General features: G+C 42.4%; 1 protein-coding gene across 1 annotated transcript in view; it reads right to left on the reverse strand.

Moving 5' to 3' along the window:
- Positions 1–1355: 1355 nt before the first annotated feature.
- adamts10 (ADAM metallopeptidase with thrombospondin type 1 motif, 10) overlaps positions 1356–24991 on the reverse strand; it is a 54101-nt gene continuing 30465 nt past the window's right edge. The window contains exons 15-26 of the mRNA XM_073476584.1: positions 24231–24294; positions 23957–24059; positions 19996–20129; positions 16453–16576; positions 11942–12022; positions 10386–10549; positions 10171–10297; positions 8885–9014; positions 8422–8626; positions 7464–7640; positions 6509–6674; positions 1356–5919 (exon numbers count right to left, since the gene is read on the reverse strand). Coding sequence (XP_073332685.1) covers positions 5810–5919; positions 6509–6674; positions 7464–7640; positions 8422–8626; positions 8885–9014; positions 10171–10297; positions 10386–10549; positions 11942–12022; positions 16453–16576; positions 19996–20129; positions 23957–24059; positions 24231–24294 — 1585 coding nt within the window. The 3' untranslated portion in view covers positions 1356–5809. The remainder of the gene's footprint in view (positions 5920–6508; positions 6675–7463; positions 7641–8421; positions 8627–8884; positions 9015–10170; positions 10298–10385; positions 10550–11941; positions 12023–16452; positions 16577–19995; positions 20130–23956; positions 24060–24230; positions 24295–24991) is intronic.

Raw genomic sequence — 24991 nt, forward strand, 5'->3', positions numbered from 1 at the left:
TCAGTGGCTTCATTTATGAAATGGACGTACAATCAATTTTGATCTCAGTATGATTCAAAGTTGAAGTTCATCCAAAAAATGAAAATTCAGTCATTACGTACTCACCCTCATGCTGATGGAAAGTCATGTGAAAGTCTGGTTTCACAGCAGAATGGTCTGGGAGCATTCTGCTCAACAACTAGAGTAGAAGGGGACTTGTTTTAGAAAGTAAAAAATTATAGAAGAGACCCAAAACAAAACATAACTGGCTATATATAGCTTTCACAGCATAATCCAAGTCTCCAGAAGCCCCGAGATCTCAAATTGATTTGAAAAAGCGTTATTTACACCCTTTTTAAGCTGAAATCTGTAGCCGCTAAGCTAAAAGCGTTGACTGCCCAATGAGGGTTCAAATAGTGTCTTTTCAAATCAATTTGGGATCTTGGGGCGTTCTCACCTGAAGAGCTGTACGGAGACATTTTATGTTGTTTTTCTTCTGTCTGAAGTCCCAAGCTGCTTCAGTTGTTTGGGAGAATGCTGCAACACTTTTTTGTTGTGAAGCTCAAAAAATGTGTTGTGGATTACAAAACTTCACCTGACTCTTCATCATCATGGGGCTGATAATAACAGATAATAACTGAGTTTTCATTTTTGGGTGAACTTATCCTTTAAGTGATTTTCCTGAGATGTGTTTGGCTGTTTGTTTACGCACTATTAAGTCGACAGAGTAATATGTGTTGTCTGGCTTCAATCTCCTCTACTCTCACTGTGGTTGTCTTCCAAAAAGTTTTCTTTTTCTGACTAAATCCTCATGTGCTGCATTGTATGAGGGGAAATCACAAGACTGGTGCTGTCGTTTAATTTAAGATATATAGATCATAGGGGCGTATTTTACAAACGGGATTCTTTTAGTACGTGTCCACAGGATCCATCGTTTCTACGCTTCCCATTCCAATCATTCAATCAATTGGGCAACTATCTTTATCTAGGAAGATACATTTTGTTGCTTTAAGCAAGGTTTCTTTGCTCAACGTCATTTATGAATCGAATGTCCGCACACCTTCTGAAGTGAACCTGAAGACAGAAGTCAAGTATAAATCTAAGAACATTTTCATAAACGAGGTCCCTGGTCTCATACACTCAGACTCTTTGGTCCTCCGTCATGAGGGATGCCGCTGCCTCATTCAGACAACAGGAAGAAGTTCTTTCCTCATCTTTTCCATGAAGGCTGTCAAATCCAGAAATAGACCATCACTGATGATCTCAGCCTGTCTGGATGCTATTTTAGCACCAGGACAGTGTGATGTTTGTAGTGCTGATACAAATCTAAGTAAACCACATGAATGAAGGAGGCTCAAATGACCAGACCTCATAAGTTAGAATCAACAATGCACCATGTTTAATCAATTTAATATTTCCTTTTTTAAAAAGATGTACATGGGGGACAAATGGATTCATCTTCTATAATATTGAACAACATACAGTACATGTCATGTTATAATTAGCATGTGAAAAACAAAACAACAATGACCGGTTCTGTCCCTCGTATTTACTCAGATAAAACAGGCTCACTACTCAGTGTGAGCCTTTATTATAGGCACAGGTAGATACAGAGAAAAAAAATGCCTTTCAGATGCTGAAACAGGAAATACCTCTGGAAGTTACTCTCTGAAATATCTTCTGAAACGGTATGTGCAATTGAAAATGTTACAAATGGTATTTCCAACTATTCAGTCCTGAAAAACTACTGGGATGAGTTAGCTGTACACCCTGACGAAATACAACTCAACTGACTTTTTAAATTAAATATTTTTAATGTGTCTATGCTCCACATGGATGGATGAGCAGAGCTTTTGAGTTTTTGAGACCCTGCATATGATTTAATATCCCCAAATTTTGGTGAAGTGCCCCCAAAAGTTATTTGTTAAGACTTGAAATGTGTTAAGGTGTTTCCACAACACAGATGTTTGTTAAACGCCACCAAAATGGGATGTTTTTAAAATCCCCAAATTCTTAACAGCATATTGAGATTCAAATACTTTGCATGGCGACCCTTTAGAAACTGTTGCAGCACGTGACGGAATCCTTAAATCCGCCAAATGTGCTATAATTTGGGACTTTAGGGGCACTATTAGCTGCATTGAGCAAGTCAGGGAGTGTAAATTAAAAGCTTAAATTACGGTAAAGAGGAATCCCTGGTGGGTGAGGGGCCCTACACAGCTGCAGTCTTACACTTCAGACAGGTTGCAGGTTGATATTACTACAAAAGGCTCAAATTGATTTCTACATAATTAAAAGCATACTTGTTAAAATGATAACTCAGAAACAATGACAACAACAGTGAACTAATAGCACCAATCCAAACCAAAGCACCACAAGAAAAACAACAACATTGCAGCTAATCCCCATAAAGACAAACTGTAGCTTCCTCTTTACAGTGAAATTATGTGACATTGAGTGTTGACACAGAGCTGCTTTCAGCGGTGATCAGTGTGAACGTTTCTGACGAGTCCGACCACAGCGGAGTTCAGAGCACAGTGGACGTCACAGTGATGACTGGTCTCTGAGCCAGCGGTTCTAAAGGATGGAGAAAGAGCTGAAACTGCTTTTTTAAAGAAGAGGCTGGGAAAATCTTCATTGAAATCACTACAGATTCAGGTCAGGTGACATCACTTAAAAGGAAAAAAAGCTGAAAAGGGTTCACAAAGGAAGTTTATATTAGTCATTTAGATTCTGTTCTGATTTCTGGGTTCTTGTTTCTGAGAATTCAGCAGCTGACTATACACTGAGTGATTCATTAAAGCAGCTATAATCAGTATTATTATAATAATAATGAACAATATAAAAGAGAATGTAAGAATATGAAAGTCACGTGAAGTGAAGAGCAGAATGAATCAGCTCATTATTTATCTGTCTGGCTGCAACTTTACTGTTTTGGTTCACTCTCAACACGCTCATAATTATCAATTAATAATTATTTTGTCCGCAGCAGACAGCTGTTATAACTTAAAAAGCATAGCCACTAGCTGGTGACCATGGTGAAGCATTTAGCAGCTAAATAGCCACATATTTCCCTCAGGAGATGGTAGGGACCAGGAACAGAGCTATAAGCGAGTAAATATTGGACTTATATTCATCAGGTGGCCACAAACTTGACTCCTAATGAATGATAATGTTGCTCTTTAAATGCTTGATGTGTATATAAGCGGCTGATCTCTAACTTAAAAGGTGATGATATGTCAATGTTGTATTTGTAGCTTGTTTCCACCGTCCTAAAGTGGCCAGAAAATAATTGTCATGCTGGAACCTATGGAGGCTTTAACTTGTCAATCTGAAGTAAACACTGATTTCAGAGTGTAATGGCTGTAGAAAAATGTCAACATCTGCGTATAGATTGGTTCCGTATAAACCTCGCTTTTACTATGCTACAAAAATGAATGATGAATTACAGCACAAAGGTAGCGAGTCCACCTTTGCACAATTGAAACACTCTCTCTCGGTCACTATCCTCAGGTAACGGTGGAACGAATGGATAAATGTGGGAACTCTACACTGCAAAAGAAAAAGAGCCAGCTGATGGAGGAGGCAAAGAAGGAGAAGAGGGAGAGTGATATAAACCAAGATAAAGCAAGCGTAATCACTGATATGTTTCCTCTTACCACTGGGACTTGAGACAGTTCAAACCAGCATTTTTTCTGCTAGGTCAAGGAACCTGAAACAGAAGGAAGGGTCATTACGTCACTGAATCTCGCTTTGGTGCACAGACTGTGGTGACACCTGTATTGAAGTCAGTGGGAGAAGCATGGAGAAAACACACTAAAACCCAACATATCTACATGGCATGGCTTCCGATAAAGACATGTCTCCAGAAAATGAAAGAACACACTTCAGAGAGGAGGTTAACCACATGATTTTTTTCCCACCAGCAATATTGGTCAGACCGGCCCTGTCTAGGTCACGATATTATCAGCCCTGTCTATCATTTGGACAAATAAATCAGTGGTTGACCTCTTCTCTGAAGTGTGTTCTTTCATTTTCTGGAGAAATTTCTTCATCAGAAGCCATGCGGTGGAGAAATGTCGGGTTTTAGTGTGTTTCTCCATGCATCTCGCATAGACTTAAATACAGCTGGCACCACACTCTGGCACCACACTCTGGCACCACACTCTGGCACCATGGTGAGATTCGTAAGTGACGTAAGTGACGTAATGACACTTCCTTCTTTTATCAGTTGCTTGTACTTGACCAAAAAGTAATGAAACCTGCCTACTTATCAATTCAACAGGGTGTTTTACTCTGCCTTTTCATAGCACTGAGATGAGGGTTTCTAGGTGAGATTGGGATTCTTACAGTTGTTTTTTTTTCTTTTTTGGGACAGCTCATGGTAGCCATGTTGCTAACACTGTCTTTGCGACAACAGTAACACCACTGGAGAGAGGAAAAGTAGAAAGTTGTCTGTTTCCGCTTCAAATAAATTCAGGTTTATAAAAGTCTGCGGCAGAAATCTTTTCACAGCGCCCTGAATGATGGCTTCAGATGGCCATAAATACATCAGATCTGTGGCACAAAGAAATCAGATATTTTATGAGTGTGTAAATCCATCCTCAGATTAGCACTCCTGCTATAAAAAGCTCTTTGAAACCAGTGCGGTCAGAGGTCTTCACTCCTCCTCACTGGGCTGGTGCCTGCTGGCAGAGCTGACTCACTGTGTCTCACTGTGCTCTGAATTTCCACTCACAGTAAAAGTTACAAGCACTTTTGAATGAGTGGTAACATGTGGCAAAATAAACCAGAAAAAGAAATTAACAGCGCGGCCCTGTGCCGAGGGGTTTTCAGATAATGACGCTGAGCCGAGCTGTTAAAGTTCCTTTTTGAAGACTTTATGAACGAGCTGCCACAGTCTGCAGCCACAACACAAAATAACATCCTATCATCTGAAAATGTCCTGCTGAGTCAGCACTGGCTGTGCTCACAGTACTCAGGCAGTGTGTCCTATGCAGCATCGAGCACTGTTTTACTGTAGAGTTGATAACATTTAAGCAGACTAACCAACCAAAATGGCAAGACGATGACATTTATAGCTTCCACAGAGACATCAAGTCAGATCACATCAAGACAAACATAAAATAAACAAAGTCCTCGGACTGCTGACACTTTGTGCAAATCAAACTCTGCTCATACTTCAGCTGAACGACAGCGAGGACTCGATGAATACGTAGATACGGAACAAAGCAATGGCATAAAACAATGTGGTCAAGTAACAACTATTAGATAACATAGAAATCTCTCATTTTATAGCATAACATATTCCTTTTCATGGGCAAAGATATCTGGAAAATCATTTTCTTTACAAAGTGGATTTTTTAAATTCATAACTAAACAAATGTCACCTGTTAACATACAGGTGTAAGAGAGTACTGCGACCAGCCCTGCGGCCAAAGTGAAATATAGTAGCACCAAAATATTACAACAGAGGGATCGATTAGAAAGAGCAAGAGAGAGGGTTCATCCTAGAAGACGATGGAGGGAAGTCACTCTCTCCCTCTCTCTGTTTCTCCAGCTTTCAGCAGCCCTCCCTCCAGTGGAATGTATAAGTCAGCTCGGCCCGGAGAGGCGTCTAGTTTGGGCTGGATTCTGGCTGGAAAAAGGTCCCCCTCAACGGTTAACAGGACCAGGTGTCAGTCCGACAGCGTCCCAGTTAGATTTCACACTCCTCTGACAGAGGGAGTGTGAGGGCTGCTGTTAAAAGGCTCAGTGGGAGGGTTTTCAGGCTTACTGTGAGTGTGTACAGGACCCAAAGATGGGCGCTGTGAGTTTCATGGTGTCCAGGTCAGTGTCCCTGGCAGGTCTTGCAGCACATTTGCCTGAAATATGGCCGGCTGCAGAACTTGAACCTGAGCACCAGGGGGCAGTAGGCCACAGTGTTCACATCTTTACACTCTGCAGGGAAGACAAACAAGAAAGAGCTTAACTACACCCTGAAGAACATGCATTGTAAATGTTTTTTTAAGAATGTCAGTGTAAGATAGCCATTTGAAAGGTTTTTAAACAGTTTTTTCTTTACTGAACCTCTGCATTCCCTACCAAAGTGCACCTTTGTCACACCCAAGCACTCCAGACTAATGAGGATTTCAATCAAAATACAAAGAATTGTTTCACTTTTATTGTTCAGAGACTTATACTAATTTAATGGAATGACACAATCCTCTGACAGTTGGCCTGTGGAATAAGGACATTTAAATTAAAGTAATTTAAACTACTTGATTCTTGACAAAATCAGAGTTTAAAATGTTCAAACACATGAATGTGTGTATAAAGATTAAAGATTTTGGTTTATTACAACAGTAAACAATGAAAAAAGTCTAACTACAGGATGCATCACTAAAATAGAATCAGCGTGATTTTGCGCTAACATCAACAATCACTTTCAGGTAAGAAGCTGGCAGTTGATTTGCATCTATGAAGAAAATCTTTCTGTATTGTTCTTCCTATGAAACATTAGAAGTTGCAGTGAACTTTGACCTCTGACCTTCAGGGTTGTCTGTACTGATGGGCAGACTGAGGTCACATTTGCTCTTGCACTGCTGCATGGCTGCTGGCCGCTGATGTTCCAGACACTCATTGGACGGCTGGCCGGTATGGGTCAGACACTGCACCGAACGCTTCTCCTGACCCAAACCACACCTGGCAGAACACTAAGACACAAACACACAGAACATATTTGAACTGGGGATTTCATTGTAGTAAAAACAGAAACTAAGGCCCAATCCCAATACACCCCTTGCCCTCCCTCTTAATCCCTCCATTTTGTGAGATAATGCCTAGGAATAGGGTTTCTTGATTCTTGTTAGGATACAGGGGCATGACGAAGGTCTAGGACTAGGTCTATCTAATATCACCGGGCTGGTGGTTCTGGACCATCATTTCAACTTAAGAGAAATAGTGACTGAAACCACATCTGGAGCAAGTCATTGTGGTTGAGTGGGCCAGGTATAGGACTCTTAATCAGGAAGCCGGGGATCAAATCCTACTTGGAGCATATAGTATATATTTTTACACAAAGTTGATGTATTATTTTCCGTGTCTTTACAGTTTTCTGTCGCTGTCTGGTTAGGTTTAGGGAGCTAAAAGTACTTGGTCAGGCTTAGGATAACATGGTTCGGGTTAAAATCCGCCCTTTCACAACATTAAACACTTGTTTGAAAGGATAACGACTCCCATGTGCAATTTTTCTGATATTTTTCCCCGAGTCGCAGAGCTAAGACATTACAAAAAAACATGATTGGTCAGCTGCAGCGATGGTCCTTGAACAACACTAATTATGATGTTCTGGAACAACACCAACATGGCGATATCAGATCGTGTGTTAGGGCTACATGGCCCTCCAGATGGAGGTTTTCAGAGGCACACTTCAAACCAGACAGTTATGAAAACTCTCATACAGCCTTAGCTGTATCCAACCATAAACCAAGAGACTTTCTTACCTCTCCCCAGGGACCAGTCACCCACTGAGAGGGAGGGCAGCGCTGCAGGTTACAGCGCACCCTGGAGGTGGGTCGGCCATGTTTGGGGCACTTGGACTCTGGCAGTGTGTCACCGCTCTCCCCGCTCTTGCACAAGACCACACGGTGCCTGTAGCCAGGACCACAGCTGGGTGTGCACTGCAGACAGAGCAGGAGATGAAGAAAGAGGGAGAAAAGAGGGAAAATATCAGGCGGGAGGGCAGAGAGATGGAGTGGATGGGAGGGTGCAGCACGGGGTCACTGCGGTCATAAGCATGCAAAAAGAAATCTTCTTAATCCTCTCAGCAGAGGGCAGCAGCTGTATGAGAAGTAAGGGGCCTGCTTAGTTCCTGTAAATCAGCTGGACATGATTTCTCTTCAGCGTGTGCCATCGCTACTTCACACAGGACGCCAGAGAAAAGTTGAACACTGCAGAACTTCTGACACCATTTAATTTGGTTTCAGGTCATCTTGAACTGTGAGAACAGAGTTTAGCTCCAGGAACACAGTGGGATATGAGAAGATGGACTGAAAACAAGAAAAAGTCGACAAGACATGTCTCAAAAGAGAAGTTGACATGTCTGCACAGCTACAAAGACAAAAGACACATAAGACTCCCACGGACTCCTCAAACTAACAGTCAGAATTAAAAATAGGTCAGAGAAATCCCACAAGACAAGTGTAACAATATGTATCCATGACTGCAACAGCATGTTCAGCGTGATGTATTTGTCTGCTCCGTGCCTCTGTTGTGTATTTCATGGTTTAGGTGCTCTTACTTTCTCCTGGCAGATGTTTGGGTTTCTTAGGTTCAAATGGAAAACAAACTATTGCTTCATCCGAGAGGAATTCTGCACAAAACTCAAGTATTGGTAGAAATTCAGCCATGAGTTGCAGGAGCGCATGCAGACCACATGCATGACGGGAGACGTATGCCTACCTCTGACCAGTCCAGGGCCAGCCATTCAGGGGGGCAGCTGTGGTTGCTGCAGGGCTCAGTGAGAGAGGGGCGTACGGGGGTGCACGCTGAGTCATCGAGGACCTTCTCCTCTGTCCCAGAAATCCTCCTTTTACACAACACCTCCCGCGTCCGCAGGCCGCCGTTACAGCTGCGGCTGCAGTCCGACCAACCTCCTGTCCACCAGCTAGAGGCAAAGAAGAGCCCTTCGTTTAATAGTTTAAACAGAATAATATAGTGTGGATGAACTATATGTACAAACCAGAGTGACTGGCAGGAATAGTTAAGAATGTATCACACACACACACACACACACACACACACACACACACACACACACACACACACACACACACACACACACACACACACATACAACAAGAAGAGTACAAAATCATGAAGAAACACATTTGTATTCCACATGCAGACAGTCTTATCTAGTCACCTTGGTGAGCACGGCTCAGTATTGCAGGATCTTCTCTTCTCTTTGGGTTTGTTCTTCTTGTCACAGAAGTGGTGGTAGACGACTGAATGGTCTGTCTGCTTCCTGCACACCACCTGCTGGATCTGCACACCTGACCACAGGTGAGACAACACGAGACAAACGTACAATAAGGGCACATGAATACATATTTTGTTTACTCTTTGGGTGTGTTCAGAATTGCATACTTTTTTACTTTTAGTACGCACTTGCAGCAGCCCTTACAAAGTACATACTGTTGCCTGCAGTATGCCTACAACTGGGACATACTACTTCGTCATGACAGTGCGCGTTGAGCTTTGACCCTCTTGCTCCAATATCCGTCTCAGCTTTAGCACAAAATTGCTGCAGTACAAACAACGTAGTACTTACATTTAAATTTGCTTTCATCTGTCAATATGGTGTCTGTCATCTGTCAGTGAGCTGTCAAATATTTGTGCTCTCTAGGCATTTCACAAACTTCGTATTGTGACATACTAAATCTTTTTCTAGCACACTAAATAGTATGGTAGTATGGGTATTGGAAGGGCATAAAGTATGTTAGCTGTTCTGAACCGTGCCACAATAATGAGATTAATTACGTTGGTAAGTTTCTAATAACTTTGGGGACAAAAAACTCAACACGTGTGTCTTATTCTACTCTGGTGACAGTTTAAAATATTTTTGGCAGTTGAATGGCAGAAAAAATATCAAGAACAAAGTGTACACCAAGTTTAAAAAAATTGCCACAACCTCACTACATGTTCACCCGCTCAGTTCACCAGCTCCTCTCCACATTACCTCGAGCGAAATAATTTATTAGTTAGAGGGGAAAATTGGCTCTTATCAGGTGAAGCATCATGGATCATTAACTCCGGAGGAAAAGACAAATTGGCTATGGCAAACAAAATTCACCGACCAACACCTCCAAAGGTCACTAATGAACACGTGATGTATCATTTGTTTAATCCATACCGTAAAAAAAGTTTAAAATTGACAAGTTGTGTCTGAGCAGGGTTTATTTACCAGGCGTTTTCTAGGCTGGGTGCAGTGGCTTCAAGGAGTCTTCTGTAATAAGTTCATTTCCCAAAACGATGAACTAATCATTTAACCACATTTTAATGAAGCAAATCTAACTCAGAATAACTGACTCCATACAGATGTTTTAACAGTTTAATCCTTTATGCCACATCTGCCTCATGTGAGTAGATAAATCACATTACAGGGACAAAAATCTGTTCACAACTACTGTTGTGTGTGTGTGTGTGTACCTCCAGCGCAGAGAGCTGAGCAGCGTGACCAGGAGGTGAAGTGCCAGGCGAAGCCAATCAGAGGATCCCTGTTCAGTGGGGGGTTGAAGCGATAGTGGACCCCTGGGTTCTCCTCCCTCACCAGCACCTGAGCACACATACAACCAAACATTTAACTGCAGACAATGATGAAACTGTTTTTGAGGAACTGTTTTGAGGTTTCCTTCCATTCTTACCATGACGATCAGGGTCATGTTTGTTGGCCCCAGAGCTTCGAGAGTTTCTGGTCCGTCAGTGGGTCGCCTGTAGTGGAAGGTGGTACCGGCAACATCAAACCTGCGCGGTGTGTCAATGGTCAGCTTCCCATTGATGAAGTACTGGTCCCCTTTACTCTTTAGCACTGAGACCCGGAGGAGAGGGAGAACAATGTTGAAGGGAGACAGTGAAGTAAAAGGAAGAAATAAATGCACTAACTATAAAACATATCCTGGGAGAAGACATACACAGAGGACACATGTTGTAGCAGGTAGCTGTTTCTTCTTTAAGCAATTCATGGAAGTTTTAGGACATTTTCTTGTTGTATTGCTGAGAGTTACAGATGACAACATCAATATTAGCTTTGTCTAAGAGATGGTTCTGTGTAGCATAAACACTGGGGAAACAGTTATCCTGCACCATAAGTTAAAAACAACGTCCAACAGCTCCACAACTGTTTTAGTTACATGTTGCATTTTGTTAGCTAGGAAGCTAGTCACCAAGACACCCAGGTGTCAACTTAGTGTTGTTTAGAGCAATAAAAACTATGCAAAGACAGCAACTTTACTATTAGGACATAACTTCAGAGGTGCTGTGAGAAACTGTAAGATCCAGCAGCTGTTGTTACTCAAATATTCAATCAAACAAACAAAAAAAAAAACTTCATAGAAAATGTATTTGTCAAGCTGAGAGCAAGGAAGGTGGAGAAAGTGGACTTCAGGAACAAGTTAGCAGAACAGACGACTCCACAAAGAGCAATGACTGGACTTCAATACGAACTAAACTGACGAGAGGATGAGGTGCAGATGAAAAGAGGTGGAGAAGCACAGGTGAGGGGAATGATGCGAAGAAACAAGAGCTTGGAGGACCACTGGGAACATGGCAGGGCAAACAAAGCTGATGCAGGGCAGGTGTTTAGGGTCAAACAGGCCGGGGGGCACACAGGAAGACAAGAACACAGGAGGGAAGCAGAACAAAAGACAAAACAAAACCCAGAGAACACATGAAACACGAATAAAAGGAGACAAAAATGACAGGACCATGACATAATTGAATTCTTAATTTCTTCTCAATCAAAAAAAAAAAGTGAAATACCGCCAGCCAGACTAACAAAAACTAAAAAAACTAAACTGAAAACATACAATGACCGAAGAAAAGTCAGTCGAGTCATTATATCCTAAGTCAAGTCACAAGTCTTTAACTTCCAAGTCCAAGTCGAGTCTTTTATTTTCTGTCAAGTTAAGTTACAAGTCATCAGTGATTCAAGTCTACATCTCTGGTAGGAACAGCAAACCCTCTAATTGTCTAACTTGTAACTTGAAACTGAAACATATAAATGGCATTCAGCTATCATGATGTTGTGTTGTAACACCTGTGCTTTTACTGCAACAACATGTTGAAAAAAAGTCTGATGTGAAAAAGGCCTCTTCAATGCAGAGATTACTGAGGTTCAAACAGGCACATCTCATTGCTATACAACCTTCTTTACATATGGACAGTTACACTCATCACAGCATTAGCTTGTACGCCATCTTACCAAGGTAGTTGAGGGAGATGTTGAGTTCTTGTATGTGGATGAACACTGATCCTTTGGGAATTCTGACCACCTCTTCGTAACCTGAGACACACAGACCCACACAAAGTCAAGAAATGAAAGCAAGGTGAAGGAGTTTTATTCACTGGGGGTCGGGGGGAGCGACGCACGAGTACCGTTTAGCTCTGTGGGACGCCGATGGACTAAGCAGAGGCTTCAGATTCCAGCTGCATTCCTGGGCAGCCGGCCACAGCTGCCCTGATCAGCTCTTTGCTAGAGAGCGAGAACTATGCCAAGAACTCTACTCTCTTCTTCTTCTCTCTACTCACTCCATCTGTTTTGGTCTCTTGTCCTCTTTCTTTTTACACTCATCTCACCTCCACCCGGCTTGCTCTGCTTTTCTCCAGCCAGCAGGCCGGCCACTGCAGCCCTGTAAATAACTTCAGCCTCCCTCGAGGAAGAAAGAATAAAAAATGGAGGAATGAAACAATTCCTTCCAGCGCTTTGACCACAAGAGGAAAGGAGAGGCTTGGCTCATGACCTCTCGGTGGAGCTCTGACTGACCCTGCTCTGGTTTTCTAGATGGAGGCGTAGAAGATTAGAGGGACTGAGTTCGAGGTTTTTGGCCCCACAGACAGACACAGAGAGAGCAAAAGTGCGAGAAAAGTGTGTTCTTCTGTTAACAATCAGGGACCTGTGTGGTAAACAGACAGCAGAGGAGCTGTAAACCCCCGGCCCTTGACACTTCAGTAACCCCTCACCGCCTACCAGAGCCACAGGTTGGACAGATGGAAAGAGACTTAAGGGGACATTATTGCTTCTAGGCTGAGAGGACAGAGCATGGATTAAATAACACAGCAACTCACTTTTCTGGGATGTAAGGAACCCCATTAGTCATTCATGTATTTTTTGTTTTATTTTTGTTTTATGAGAGGAGAGGCGTTGGCTAATGGCTTTAGGAGTTCAGAGAAATAAAAAGCTTGCTGTAGACAGTCTCTGACAGGTTAAAGGTGCGCTATGTAACCTTTTCAGCCCATTCTCACCAGAAAAACGACCATAGAGGTCGACTATGAAAGCAGCTTATTATCACCCAATTGTTGTGTGTTTTTTTAGGACAATGTTGGTATGAAGTCCTCACACCACCATAACTCAAAATACAAGCTTTTGCTTTTGCTCGAATGTTAACAAAAGCTTTGAAGTACATCTACAGCTTACATTAGCTCCCGAAAACTGACATTCGTATCAAGAGGTCTGTTTTTGTTTACCGGCTTGTAGAAAAGTAGTATATTGTACCTTTAAACTGGCAATAGGCACGTTTTGTAATATCGATTGCACAATGTAATGTATAGAATAATGCACCATCTGCATTTAGATTGGTTCCCAATAAATCTTGCTTTCACTTTGCATTTTTTTTTCTGGCAAAATGAAGGCTGACTGAGGATCCAGTTAGGTTTGCAGCCTGGCACCATTTCTCTCTGCTTTCACACTGCTCACTTCGACAATATTTTGTCCTGTGTCATTGGTAGCTGCTATTCTGAAGAAAATGGAAAGTGGTTCAGCTGTCTTTGGGACGAAGAAGAAGAAAAATCTTTATTTATCACATAAAATCATTTAATGTACAATGCAGTGAAACCGGCTCCCAGCATTTAACCCATCCCAGACAAGCAATAGGCAGCCAGCGTATGGTCCCAAAGAATAATAATTTCTTTATGGTGGGGTAAACCACAGCACCCGGAGGAAACCCACCAAAGCACGGGGAGACCATCCAAACACAAGAAAAGGCCCTACCCCAGCTGCGATCTGAACCCAGGACAAGTGCTGACCACTGCGCCACCGTGCTGACAGCGGCGCCAACAATAATACCACTTGGAAACGCTAGGGGGAAAAGTTGTCTGTTTCCACTTTAAGTATGTAGTTAAAACTCAAATGAACTCTTAACTTTAAGTATTGAGGAAATGTACATTACAGGTATAGCCAAAAGTATGTTGACGCGGCTGTCTGCGCACCTCAAACCCTGACCTCAACCGCCTCTGATACCTTTGGGATGAATTGGAACATTGACTCAGAGCCAGGCCTTTATCACCTAACATCAACGTCTTCAAACTTGCCAAAGCTTTCCCAGAAGCCATTATAGCAGCATACTCATACCCATGGTTTTGGAATGGTGTTCAACAATCACATATGAGTGTCCACAAACTTCTGTGGGTGTAGAGATAAAAAGATCTGGGCCTTTACCAGCCGGAGGAAGCATTTTTGGAGTTTGACCCATACCAGGGAATAAAAGTCACCGGAGCTTTAGTAATAGCACTGGCAATTTAACAAAAACCCCTTCACTTTGCCATTGGCCTCACAAACAGATTTTCTAGGCCAACGATAATGTCAGATATTTTGAGGGTAGTTGAGACCTCAGCTGGGGTTGACAGACTGGCCTGGTCACTGTGGTGCAGAGCACGGCTGCCTGTTGAGGGTGCGTCCCCTCTGAGGAATCCTGGAGGGGGGTGAGCGGTGTTGACAGTTGGGTGAGAAACTCTGAAGTTGGTGTTGTGGGGAGAAATGTTACCGAGAATAGATCCATAAAGCGGCCGGACCTCAAGCCACACTGGGTGGACCTCGACTAAATCTGTCTGCCACGTGTTCCTGGGTGGCTGGTGGATAAATATATACATACAGTGTATGGTATGTATATGTGTATATTTATTTATGCTTCCTCATGCGATAAGACTATTTCAAGGAGGGTTTTTTCGTCTTCTTGGACCTGTTGGCTCGGGACCTTTTGATGTTGTGTATCTGTATGTATTATCAAGCTGACCTGAGTCACTGTATTTTCTCATTTATATATTGTATGAGGTGCAAATCCGTACCTAAAAATCTGTGGTGGTTTTTCTATAGGTCTAAATTAGGGTCAAAGAAACTCCCCTGAGTACCCCCTTGTATTTGACTATTCGTTGTAACAATGCTGGAATGAACCGCTTGGCTCCTCAGTGGTTAAAATCATACTCCCTGATATACATGTACAAACCTGGTAGCTTAATTTCCTTGTATACAAACCCCTGCGGTGTACCTCAGGGGTTGATTCTGGGCCCTATTCTGTTCTCTGTGTATATGCTTTCCCTTGGTAGTAGACTTAATATGTCTTTTCTATGCAGATGGTACACAATTACATATTTCTGTAAACCCTACAAAAAGTCTATATTGATTGATTGAATAACCTGAATATAAAGTAGTGGTTGCCGTGGTGACAGAATTTTCCCTTTTGACAGCAGCAGTAATACCCGGTACACCAGCTTTTTACAAGAAAATAACGCTCACTATCTGCAAAGGACTGTATTAATGTGCTGCTAATGCAAACCGAACATTTCCTACTTCTGCAGCTTCACATTAAACGCATTTAACTGGTGAACGTTGACTTTTATTTTGAAGTAGGTTAGACACAGAAAATGTGTTCAGTGAGATTAGCATCATTCACTTAGAGATGTTCCGATACCATTTTTTCCTTCCTGATCCGATACCAGTGCATGTTAAAAAAAAAAATAAATACACTGAATTTACACTGAAACGTTTCTGAGATACTGTTATCAGAATCGGAGCAACTCTACATTCACTGCTATCGTTTATCGTCTACAGTGCTAAACAACAGTCATTTTCAGCATTTGTTGACAACTGATCAATTTTAAATACAGGAGGAAAAATGTTGCACCGCCAGGTTTCTACAGTAGCCCAGAACGTACAAACCAAACACTGACTCAAGAGGGCCTTTCATGTTTTTCTTGTTTTTTAAGTGCCAATGTATAGGGTGAGATGAGGGGTGTCCAGTTGGAGTCAATCTGCAAACTGACCACTAGACGTCATTAAATCCTACACAATGGACCTTTATTTCAGGAATTCATTGACATAATATAACATAATAATAACAGATCTGTCCCCTGTGGTCAAGAACAAGAAAAAATGATGGATGAGACTGGTGACTGTTTCTGTCCGTAATGCCAACTTTAAATCTGGGCTGCATCAACTCTCAATTGCTGTATATACATATTATTTATCTCCATGCATTCATCAGAAACACTCTAAAGTGCTGAAACAAATGATTGTCCTGCAGTGATATGGAGTTTTGTTGGCTTTAAGAAATAAATAACTGTAACTATATGCTGCTGTGAACAGAGTTTGCATGTGAACAGACGATTATACGATACATTTTGAATGTCTGGGATGTCCTAACTTACATTGCAAGGCAGCTTTCCAAGATGCATAAACCATCCAGAGTATCAGAATCTAAATGTTGCATGTGCAGATTTTTGGAACAGAATGATTTTGTTGCATAACTTCTCATGCTAAATGCTTCACATTAACCTAATCTGATTCTCTGGAGAGTGGAGACTGTGCCAAATCCACATTAAGTCACTCTTCCCCCCTGCCAATGAAATCAGGACAGACTAAATGTATATGTGCAGAAACCTCTGAGGCAGCAGCTGAAGAAAATGAAGAGATGAGAGTGCTGTAGTGTTTTAGGTGCGTACCTCCTTCGGGCAGAGAGTCATTGAAGAGCGCCTCCACGGACACACAGCTGGTCCCGTCACCACCGCAGAGCCGGCATCGGTCCTCGCGAACGTCCGAGCCGAGGATACGATCGCAGCCTACGTGCTGCGAGAAGGGAGAAGCGAGTGAGCTGCAGGGTCAGTCAGGGTCATGGGTGAAGGGGCACAGTCAGTAAGTCGAGAGGTGTCAGAGGCCGGCTGAGGGATTACCTCTAATGTCTTCCAGACCACTTTTTCAAAACAGAGAAATATCAGATGGTAAGTCCAGATGTGTTTTCTGATCCTGAGCAGACATAATGCTCTTAGGTTGCTAAACTCATAGCTGTCGACATAAATAAGTCTCATGATGAGCGAAGCAGGTGGTTTCACTCAAATTCTTTTAACAGCGAACCAAACCTAAACACAAGTGTTGAGAATGAATGGCAACTGCGCTCGGTCTCATATATTCACATGACAGTTGCTTATTGTAGAGAGGGATAATGAGGCTTAAGTTTATTATTACTTTTACGGTGATTAGATTACAGTTCAGAACTAGATCCAGAGTTGAAACTGTGATTCACCCAATTGTTATCTGGTGGCTTTTTAATGTGAGTAGAGGGGAGTTATTTAAGTTCAAAGTGATGTAGGTCTCTTGTGTGTACATGCAGACAGTGTTTCCCAGAGCTCATTGGGACCAACAGCACAATACAGGAAGCACATAAAATGTTTGCTGTGCTGAAATATCAGGAGAAGTGAAAGATGGCACAACGCAGATTAAAAATCATAAAAAACTTTATGTGACACAAAAGCAGATGTCAAAAACAGAAAGGATAAATCTGTTTTTGTATTTGGTATACAGGAATGGGGACAACGGCTTCTTCAATAGGGGAAAAGGATGAAAGGATTTGGATTTGAAATTACGAACAGGAGAGAGGAAACCCAAGAGCCTATGATATTATATGAAACAAGGGAAATATGTCGGCGAAAACTGTGATTATGGGAGTAAATATGCACCCTGAGATGCTGTGACCATAATTTTGAAAATGACAGACCACCTGCAAGAAAGGCTTACCTAACTACGACTTCCTGCACAACAACAAAAAGAAGTGGTTGTAACTGCCTCAACTTGAAAGCCAAACTTTCCTCTGATCCGTCTTCTACACTTCACGACTGAGGTGGATAAGCAGGTGAAATCCCTGTGAGAGAGCAGCCTTCACCTGCATTTACCTGGTCTATTAATTTCATGGAAGAACAGGTGTTGGTTGGAGTTACTAAGGCTTTTGCGCCTGCTGTCTTCAGTGACCCTCAGGCTGGATTTACTGAGTCGCTATTTGTGAGTCAGTTTTGCATGGAGAATTCACGCCCTTTCTGTTAGAGCCATTTTTGTGTTGATTAACAAAGTTAATATAGACGTTTTCTTTTCACCTATGAATTGACACCTAATTAATGTGATTAATGACTGATGCTGCATTCATGTGCTCTTCAGATGGTCCCACTACCAGAGTTTGGAAGTCATTCTCCCGACTTTGGTGTGTTTATGTTGCATCAAGTCAGCAACACGAACAATGTTTTGCATTTTATTGTTCAGAGCATTTAAACAGCACATTGACAGCTGTTCCCAGTATTTGAGTGACAAAAAAGAGCAAAGTTGTTGACGACACCACCTGAACGCACCATGAGTCTCATTTATCTTCAGCAAACGTGTGCGTGAAACAGAGCGCCGGTACAGTCTCTGACATCATGTTCGATTGAGAAATGTTTTGTTTTTTTGTTTCAAAGTGAAAATAAATCATCTGACACAGAAGACTGTAGTGGGAAAACAAACATGCATCAGTGTCAGGATGTTGTCTATCTATCTATCAGACTTCATCATCAACAATCTTTAAAATCAGAACAGGCTGCAGATAAACCTTAATAAAATTGAAATGTGTGTCAGTCTGTATTTACTACAGCATCAACATGCATATCAACACCATTCAAGTCTTCATCTTCATGTGTTTACTTCTTCCTAATGTATCAAAAATTAGATATATGCTAAAGATTATAATATCATGATGACCTCAGTGAACCCTCCTTCACTGGTGAAGTGCATTTGGAGGCACAGTCCAGGAGCTGAGTATGTAATGAGCTGCTGCCTCAGTAAATCACTCACTGAATACACTCAGATTGTGGCCGCAAACTCAATGAAAACCGCAGTGCACATTTGCACAATGCCATTTTCTTTGTATATCTGGCTCTCTATATTTTATCCATCAGATCCGGGAAAAAGGGGCTCTGGCAGACGTGCCGTTCGTCTGCATCGGTATGTTGTGTTCAACTGGACCATCTGTTCCCAGGTTTTTTTTCTACCTTCTCCCCTGTTTCTCCCCTCTCCTTAATGCCCGACCCCAGCTTTGGAACCAAAGCCAGCATGAAGCTGCAAACAAGAGATTTCTCCAAAGTTTTATTGTACATAAAATATATGAGAGGTAAGATGATCGAGCAGGAGGAGAGGGAGGAAGAAGCTCTGACTGGACTGCAGACAAAAAAGTTGCAAGAAAAATGAAGCGAAAGAGAAAAAAAAGGAGGGAGGGAGAGAGAAAAATGAGAGGAATGGATGCAGAGAGACAGAAAGGAAAAGAGAAAAAGAAAGAGAGAAATAAGAAGACCGCAGTGAATGAAAGCCTGCCTGCAGTGCAGACAGACTAACAGCTGAGCTGGAGGGTCACTGAGTGCGTCCAGAGCAGAGCTGAGCAGAGTACAGGGAAAACAGAGGAGAGGTGGAGGAGCTGAGCCAGAGAGGGGATGTTGATAAACAAAATCCTCTTTTTGGATGAGTGTAGGGACTCCAGCCTCCCTCAGCGCCTCGGCCTACCTAACCACTGAGGCACTTAAAATAAAGCCCGATCGTGGGGGGTACGAGGCACGCGAGGGGGAGCAGAAGAATAAAATCTTTTGGCTCTCCGCAGACAACCGCAAAACAACAAGCTGGATATCCTGAAGTTAGAGTTTTTTTTTTTCCATCCTCACATCTTTCCCTCCCCCTCCAAAGCTTCTGGTTTCTTTTTGGAGAGGAGCTGCATCCAAAATAAACAAGAAGTGGAACTAACAACAGATTGGGAATCAATAGCAACCACATTAGCTGCGTGCTGTTACCATTAGGGCTTTTTTTGTTGTTGTCTAAAACCTCTCACAAATGAGCCATGCGGGTGTCAAAATGGGTTCCAGGGACCTGTTGGAGCTCCAGGTGGTCTCCACGTCAACAAAATGAGCAGCAGCTACACGTTTTGTTTTCATTAACTGCTGGGATTAAGAGAGAGCATCGGTAATGGGAATCTAAGATCGCTGCCAAAGTTGAGACCATTTTTCAGCGGAGCAGCTGATCGTGATGATCGTCAGCACTCGGTGTGTAAACTAGACAGTGGCAGCTGTCCAAACGTCTCGAGAGCGAGAATAAACAACGTTATTGGAGTTGAAGACAGACTTGTGTTGATTCTCGATTCTGCTGAATGTCTAATGGCTCATATGGATGCTTACAAACACACACACAGGACGGTCGTCTCTCACCTTACACTCTCCGTTTACACATACATCCAGAGAGTCGTCTCGGCAAGGTGTGCCGTCCACCACAGCTGGAGCACGCTCAGTGTAGAAGTTGTATCCTTCTGCCAGGCAGTTGAGAGAACAGGGCTTTACTCCACCTGGAAACACACATACACACACACAAACGGGACAGGACATGCAGTGGTAAATAAACAGATCTGTCCATATTATAGCAAACAAGTATGCACATATACAATACAATGCAGGGGCAGACCAATTAATGATCTGGCTGATTATCGGCCGATATTCATCATCTCTTTTATCGATATTGGTGATCGGGTTGGCTCTGATGCAGCATCCTCTCACACAATGTCCCATCCACAACACTATCTGATTGGTAACATGTCACAATTAGAAGCCTTTAAACACTGAATAATTAGAATCTGCAGAGTAACTAGTAACTAAATTTATCAGATAAATGTAGTTGAGAGGAAGAGTAAAGAAGCAGAAAATGGAAATACTCATGTTAAGTACCTGAAAATTGTTCTTAAGAACAGTACTTGAGGACATTGTACTTGGGTTCATTCACTGGTTGGTTTTCAGTCTCATTGATTTCTAAGAATCGGCATCAGTATTGGCCCTGAAAAAGCCATATTGGTCGACCCCTAATACAATGCATTTCAGAAAAATCAGAACATGTTCGTACCAAACAAACAATGCTTTTTGTTATGCCATAAATCATCGACTGGAAACATCACAAACTGGCATGGTTCCTGCATCACCCAGAACAAGAAGGCTCTGCAGTGGGTGATTAAAACCACAGATTAAATTGTGAAGTTAATCCTGCTGAGCAAAATGTATCATAAAAAGTATCGTAAACTTGTGTTTGCCACAGGGCTTATTTTCTGCAGTGATCCAAAGTCCAAATTCTTTCTGTCAAGGGAATCAGAGCGATGCTAACTTCCAGGTTAGCCTACAAAAATACGCCATTCTTGTAGCATACAACCACGCACACACGCCACATCTCACCACAACATTTAGGTCTCAGCTGCCAATTCATTATCATGGCTTCTCATGAAAGAGGGGGAATTTTTTTTGTCTTTAAAGCAGAAAACATCAAAATATCACAATGTAGTGCAAGTTGTTTCTTTTCCCTTGTTTATATGTGAATATTTGGTCTTGAAGTAATCCAAAAGTAAAAGTAAGACAGTAACACTTGCACAGTAAAGTATGATTTGCACTTGCATGACTGGACCTGTTTCAGCTTTTACCCCTTTTCCTCTCTATTTTCTCTATATTAATTTCACTGCCCTGACACACACACACATACACACAGTTGCTAGAGGTCTCCTCCAGCCAAGTGGTATATATCCTTCATTCATCTGTGCAGCTTGCCAACAGCTCCACTATTTGAGTGGCTGTTGACATCAGTCTGGGCTGTGTTTGTTTGTGCTGGCAGCGCTGCAGCAGGTACAGAAAGAGAGAGAGACAGACAGAGAGAGTGAGAGAGAGAGAGTATGTACTGGCACGGCGTGCAGACGATAAAGTGGTCAGACCACGGAAAACTACAATTCCCATGGTGCCTAGCTTTGGCGGGGCAGTCGTGGGTTGCAGCAGGTTGTGTGTGTGTATCATAGCTTGCAGGGTGTGAAGGTTGAATGTGAAGGCTGTTGGACTGAGAACAGCAATGTGGAGCAGCTTATACGGCAGACCTTTTTTAATGAACTGTCCTTGGCTGCCTGAGCTGAGAGAGAAAGGCTGCCTCTGTTCTCAGTGTCAGGACAAAAACGAGAGAGTAAAAGGCTGTATAATGTTGGACGGAATAAAATAAGAGAAGGAGACACTTTTACAGAGACCAGAGCAGAGAGGACCAAGAAAAAGAGCAAAAAGAAGAAAAGGAAGACCTGAGTTGGAGAGTAAAAGTGAAAGGAGGAAAGCTGAGAAGAGAATATGAGGCGACTGAGAGGGCTGCAGAGGACAGCGAAGGGGCTGGGCGGTGTGATCTGGCCTTAACGCAGGGCAGAGTCTATGGCACTGGTCCTATTTTAACAGCTGCAAGGGATTTCCATTGTAAAATCAGCTGACTTGATGAAAGGAGCACTTGTTGCCTGAAGTTGGAATTGGCTTGCCAGCCAATTTCTGTAAGCCATTATGTTTTTGGAGGGCTAGATTAAAGGCAGTTATGTCGTTGAAACTATTTATCTTTCACATCCAGTGTAGTGCTCATCAGGAGCGAGGAATTCTCGCAAGGCATTGTGGGGCGCATGGCACTCTGTAGCCAGCATCTGTGGGCCAGACAGGAGGGAGTCTGCAGCTTCGATTCACTTTCTCCTGTCTCTCTCTCTTTCTATACACAGACACACAGACACAGACACACACACACAGACACACACACACTACTCTCCGTCTCCTGACTTCTGTTCATCTGCTGTCATCAAGTCTTAGCTCAAATCTCTTTGTCCATCTTCACCTGGCTACCTTTAATATTCTCTTCTTCCTTCTTAATATCACTGATCAACTTTTCCTTTATACCAGCCTCTGGTGTCCTCAAGGAAATTCTGGTGGAACAGTAATGATGTGCTGAATTATCAAAGTGTCACGGACACAAACAACGCTTAGGTTTGATTTGCTGTGCGTGGTTTATCGTTTTTTAAGCACTGCAGGTGAGCTGATGGTCGGAACGAGAGAAAGAATCCATTACTTGATAAGTTGAGGTAGTAGAGGTCGTCATGGTGGACGAGCGGGTCAGATGGTGCGTTCCATTGTACTCGTACCTCCAACACAGAAAAGTACAATGGAAGTCGAGAACTAAGGCAAGATCTGCGTCTGAGCGTGCCGGAATAAATACACATGACATCACAGCAGTAATGCGGCACACTTTACTTCTTACCTCTTTATGATTTATTACCTTAAAAGGTGTTTGTTTGTGAAACGTGCAGTAAATACAACTTTGTAGTTGTCAGTTTCACTTTCATTCAGTTGACCTGTGACACCGTCTGTCGTTTTTTCAGTGCCCTTAACTGTTAGTTGTTTGCAGACTTGCCATTCAAACACACGTCTGCCGCGAGCATCCATGTTGTTCCGAGCAAAAGCACTGGAACGCTTTTAGATTGGAAGTCGGAAATACAGACTTGGAAATTCCTCAAGACTTCCAACTTGCAATGGAACGCACCATAAGATGTAATCACAGTGTTTCGTTATTATATTTAAATTCCTTTCGTACTAAAAGGTGTTAAAGGTGAGAGCAGTGAACTTAAATTGTAAAGTTACAGAATGTAAAACCAAAACATGAGCTGAAAGACGCCAAAACACTCCTTAGAGCTGAGGAGACATCAGGTGATAATTCTCTGTGGGTTTCACGTTCACGTACAGGTTCTGGGCTCGCAACACCTCCATACACCCATCTCCCCCTCAAACAAGTGTGTGTTTCAAATCGATACTCAACTCATGTCTGTGCAGGAAACCTGAGAGAAAGGCGTTTTATAAAAAAAAAAGTAATTGTGTTCAGCTCTCTACTTTTGTAGCTTCTAACTGAATCTCTTCAGTTTCTCTCATCCTGTTTGTCCTTTCAAACATCTGCTGTTTTACTGTTTCATCATGTTCACTTTCAGCTGTTTCGGGAGTCATGTTTAGTTTCTGCTGGTGAAAACACAACGTTTCCTGTAGTGTTGCTTCATAACAAAAGCTTTTAAATGACTAAATAACGGGGGCTTTTATTGTAAAGAAGCTATAGGAAATGAAACGTGTTTGTAGCTGAATTAGCGGAGCCACTTTGTCAGTGGTGATTCTTCGATAGCACTACGGGGATTGGGACCAGCGTGTCATTGGTTTAAGACACACCTTCAAGTAGGTAGACTGGTTGTGGTGGAAATTCAAATCCCAGCCGCGCCAGACTGCCACACCGAGTTAAACTGAGTAGAGCCAGGCCGGCAGATGTAATGGAAGACGGCAATATACCACACATAAGGATCGGTTGTTCACTCACCCCCTCTGTATGGCTTCCAGGTGTAAAACTTCCCCCGGAAAGGAACGCTGTCAAAATCAGAGCACTGAATCTCCCGGAAATCCCGAGAACCTGCAGCACACTCCTGTAACACACACACACACACACACACACACACACACACACACACACACACACACACCATTCAATGACAACAAACAAAACAAATTAAATCAAATGATATTTATGATTCTGTTTATATTATGTTAATCAATCAGTGATAATGGCGATGATGATGAAAAGCAGAAATACTCACATCAATATTGCAGGACCTGAAGCGCTTTCTCTCCCCCAGACAATACTTTCCACCAATGGTTGGCCTACGACCAGACACAAAGAGAATCTGCCAGTCAGTCACATCTGAGTACAATTTAACAAGATCTAACCTCCATCTCATCACCACACAACACAGGCTCCTGATCACTGCTTCGCCTGCCTTCATCAGTGTGTTTTCAATCTGACTGTCTGACTCTTTTATTGCTTCATTGTCTTTTGCAGACCATCACGACAACACCTCTACATTAAAAATAAAAAATAATAAAAAACTGAGAAGGAGGCCAGAGCCAGCCACCGTCAAATGGCTGCCTCTGCTAAACTTTCAACAAATTTAAACAGAGTGGAGCCAAAGCAAGTATGCAAACGATGCAGAGAAATGATACAAAAGAACACTGTTAGCCTCAGATTTGGGTCAATTCATTCTCAGTTTAATCAAATCAAGATGAGGGATCTGGTGACTGTGATTCAAAAGCAGGTCTGCTAGTCATTGGACGATGATTCAGACTCCAATCTGAATCATTTCAAACACGATAAAAACAGTGGCACTGCTGCCTGGAAATAAATCTCAGCTCTTCCTGTGTTGAGGTTGCAAGTTCTTCCTGTGTTGACGTAAGAATAAAGCTCCAGTTTCCTCCCGCAGGTAAGACTGATCAGCATATTTCTCAGGATATAACCATCTAATATTATCTTTGATGAGCAATTTCCAAACCTGACGCATTGGCCAATAACAGTGCTCTTTTT

The sequence above is a fragment of the Pagrus major genome, chromosome 11 (assembly GCF_040436345.1).
Source record: "Pagrus major chromosome 11, Pma_NU_1.0".
NCBI classification, from domain to species: Eukaryota; Metazoa; Chordata; class Actinopteri; order Spariformes; family Sparidae; genus Pagrus; species Pagrus major.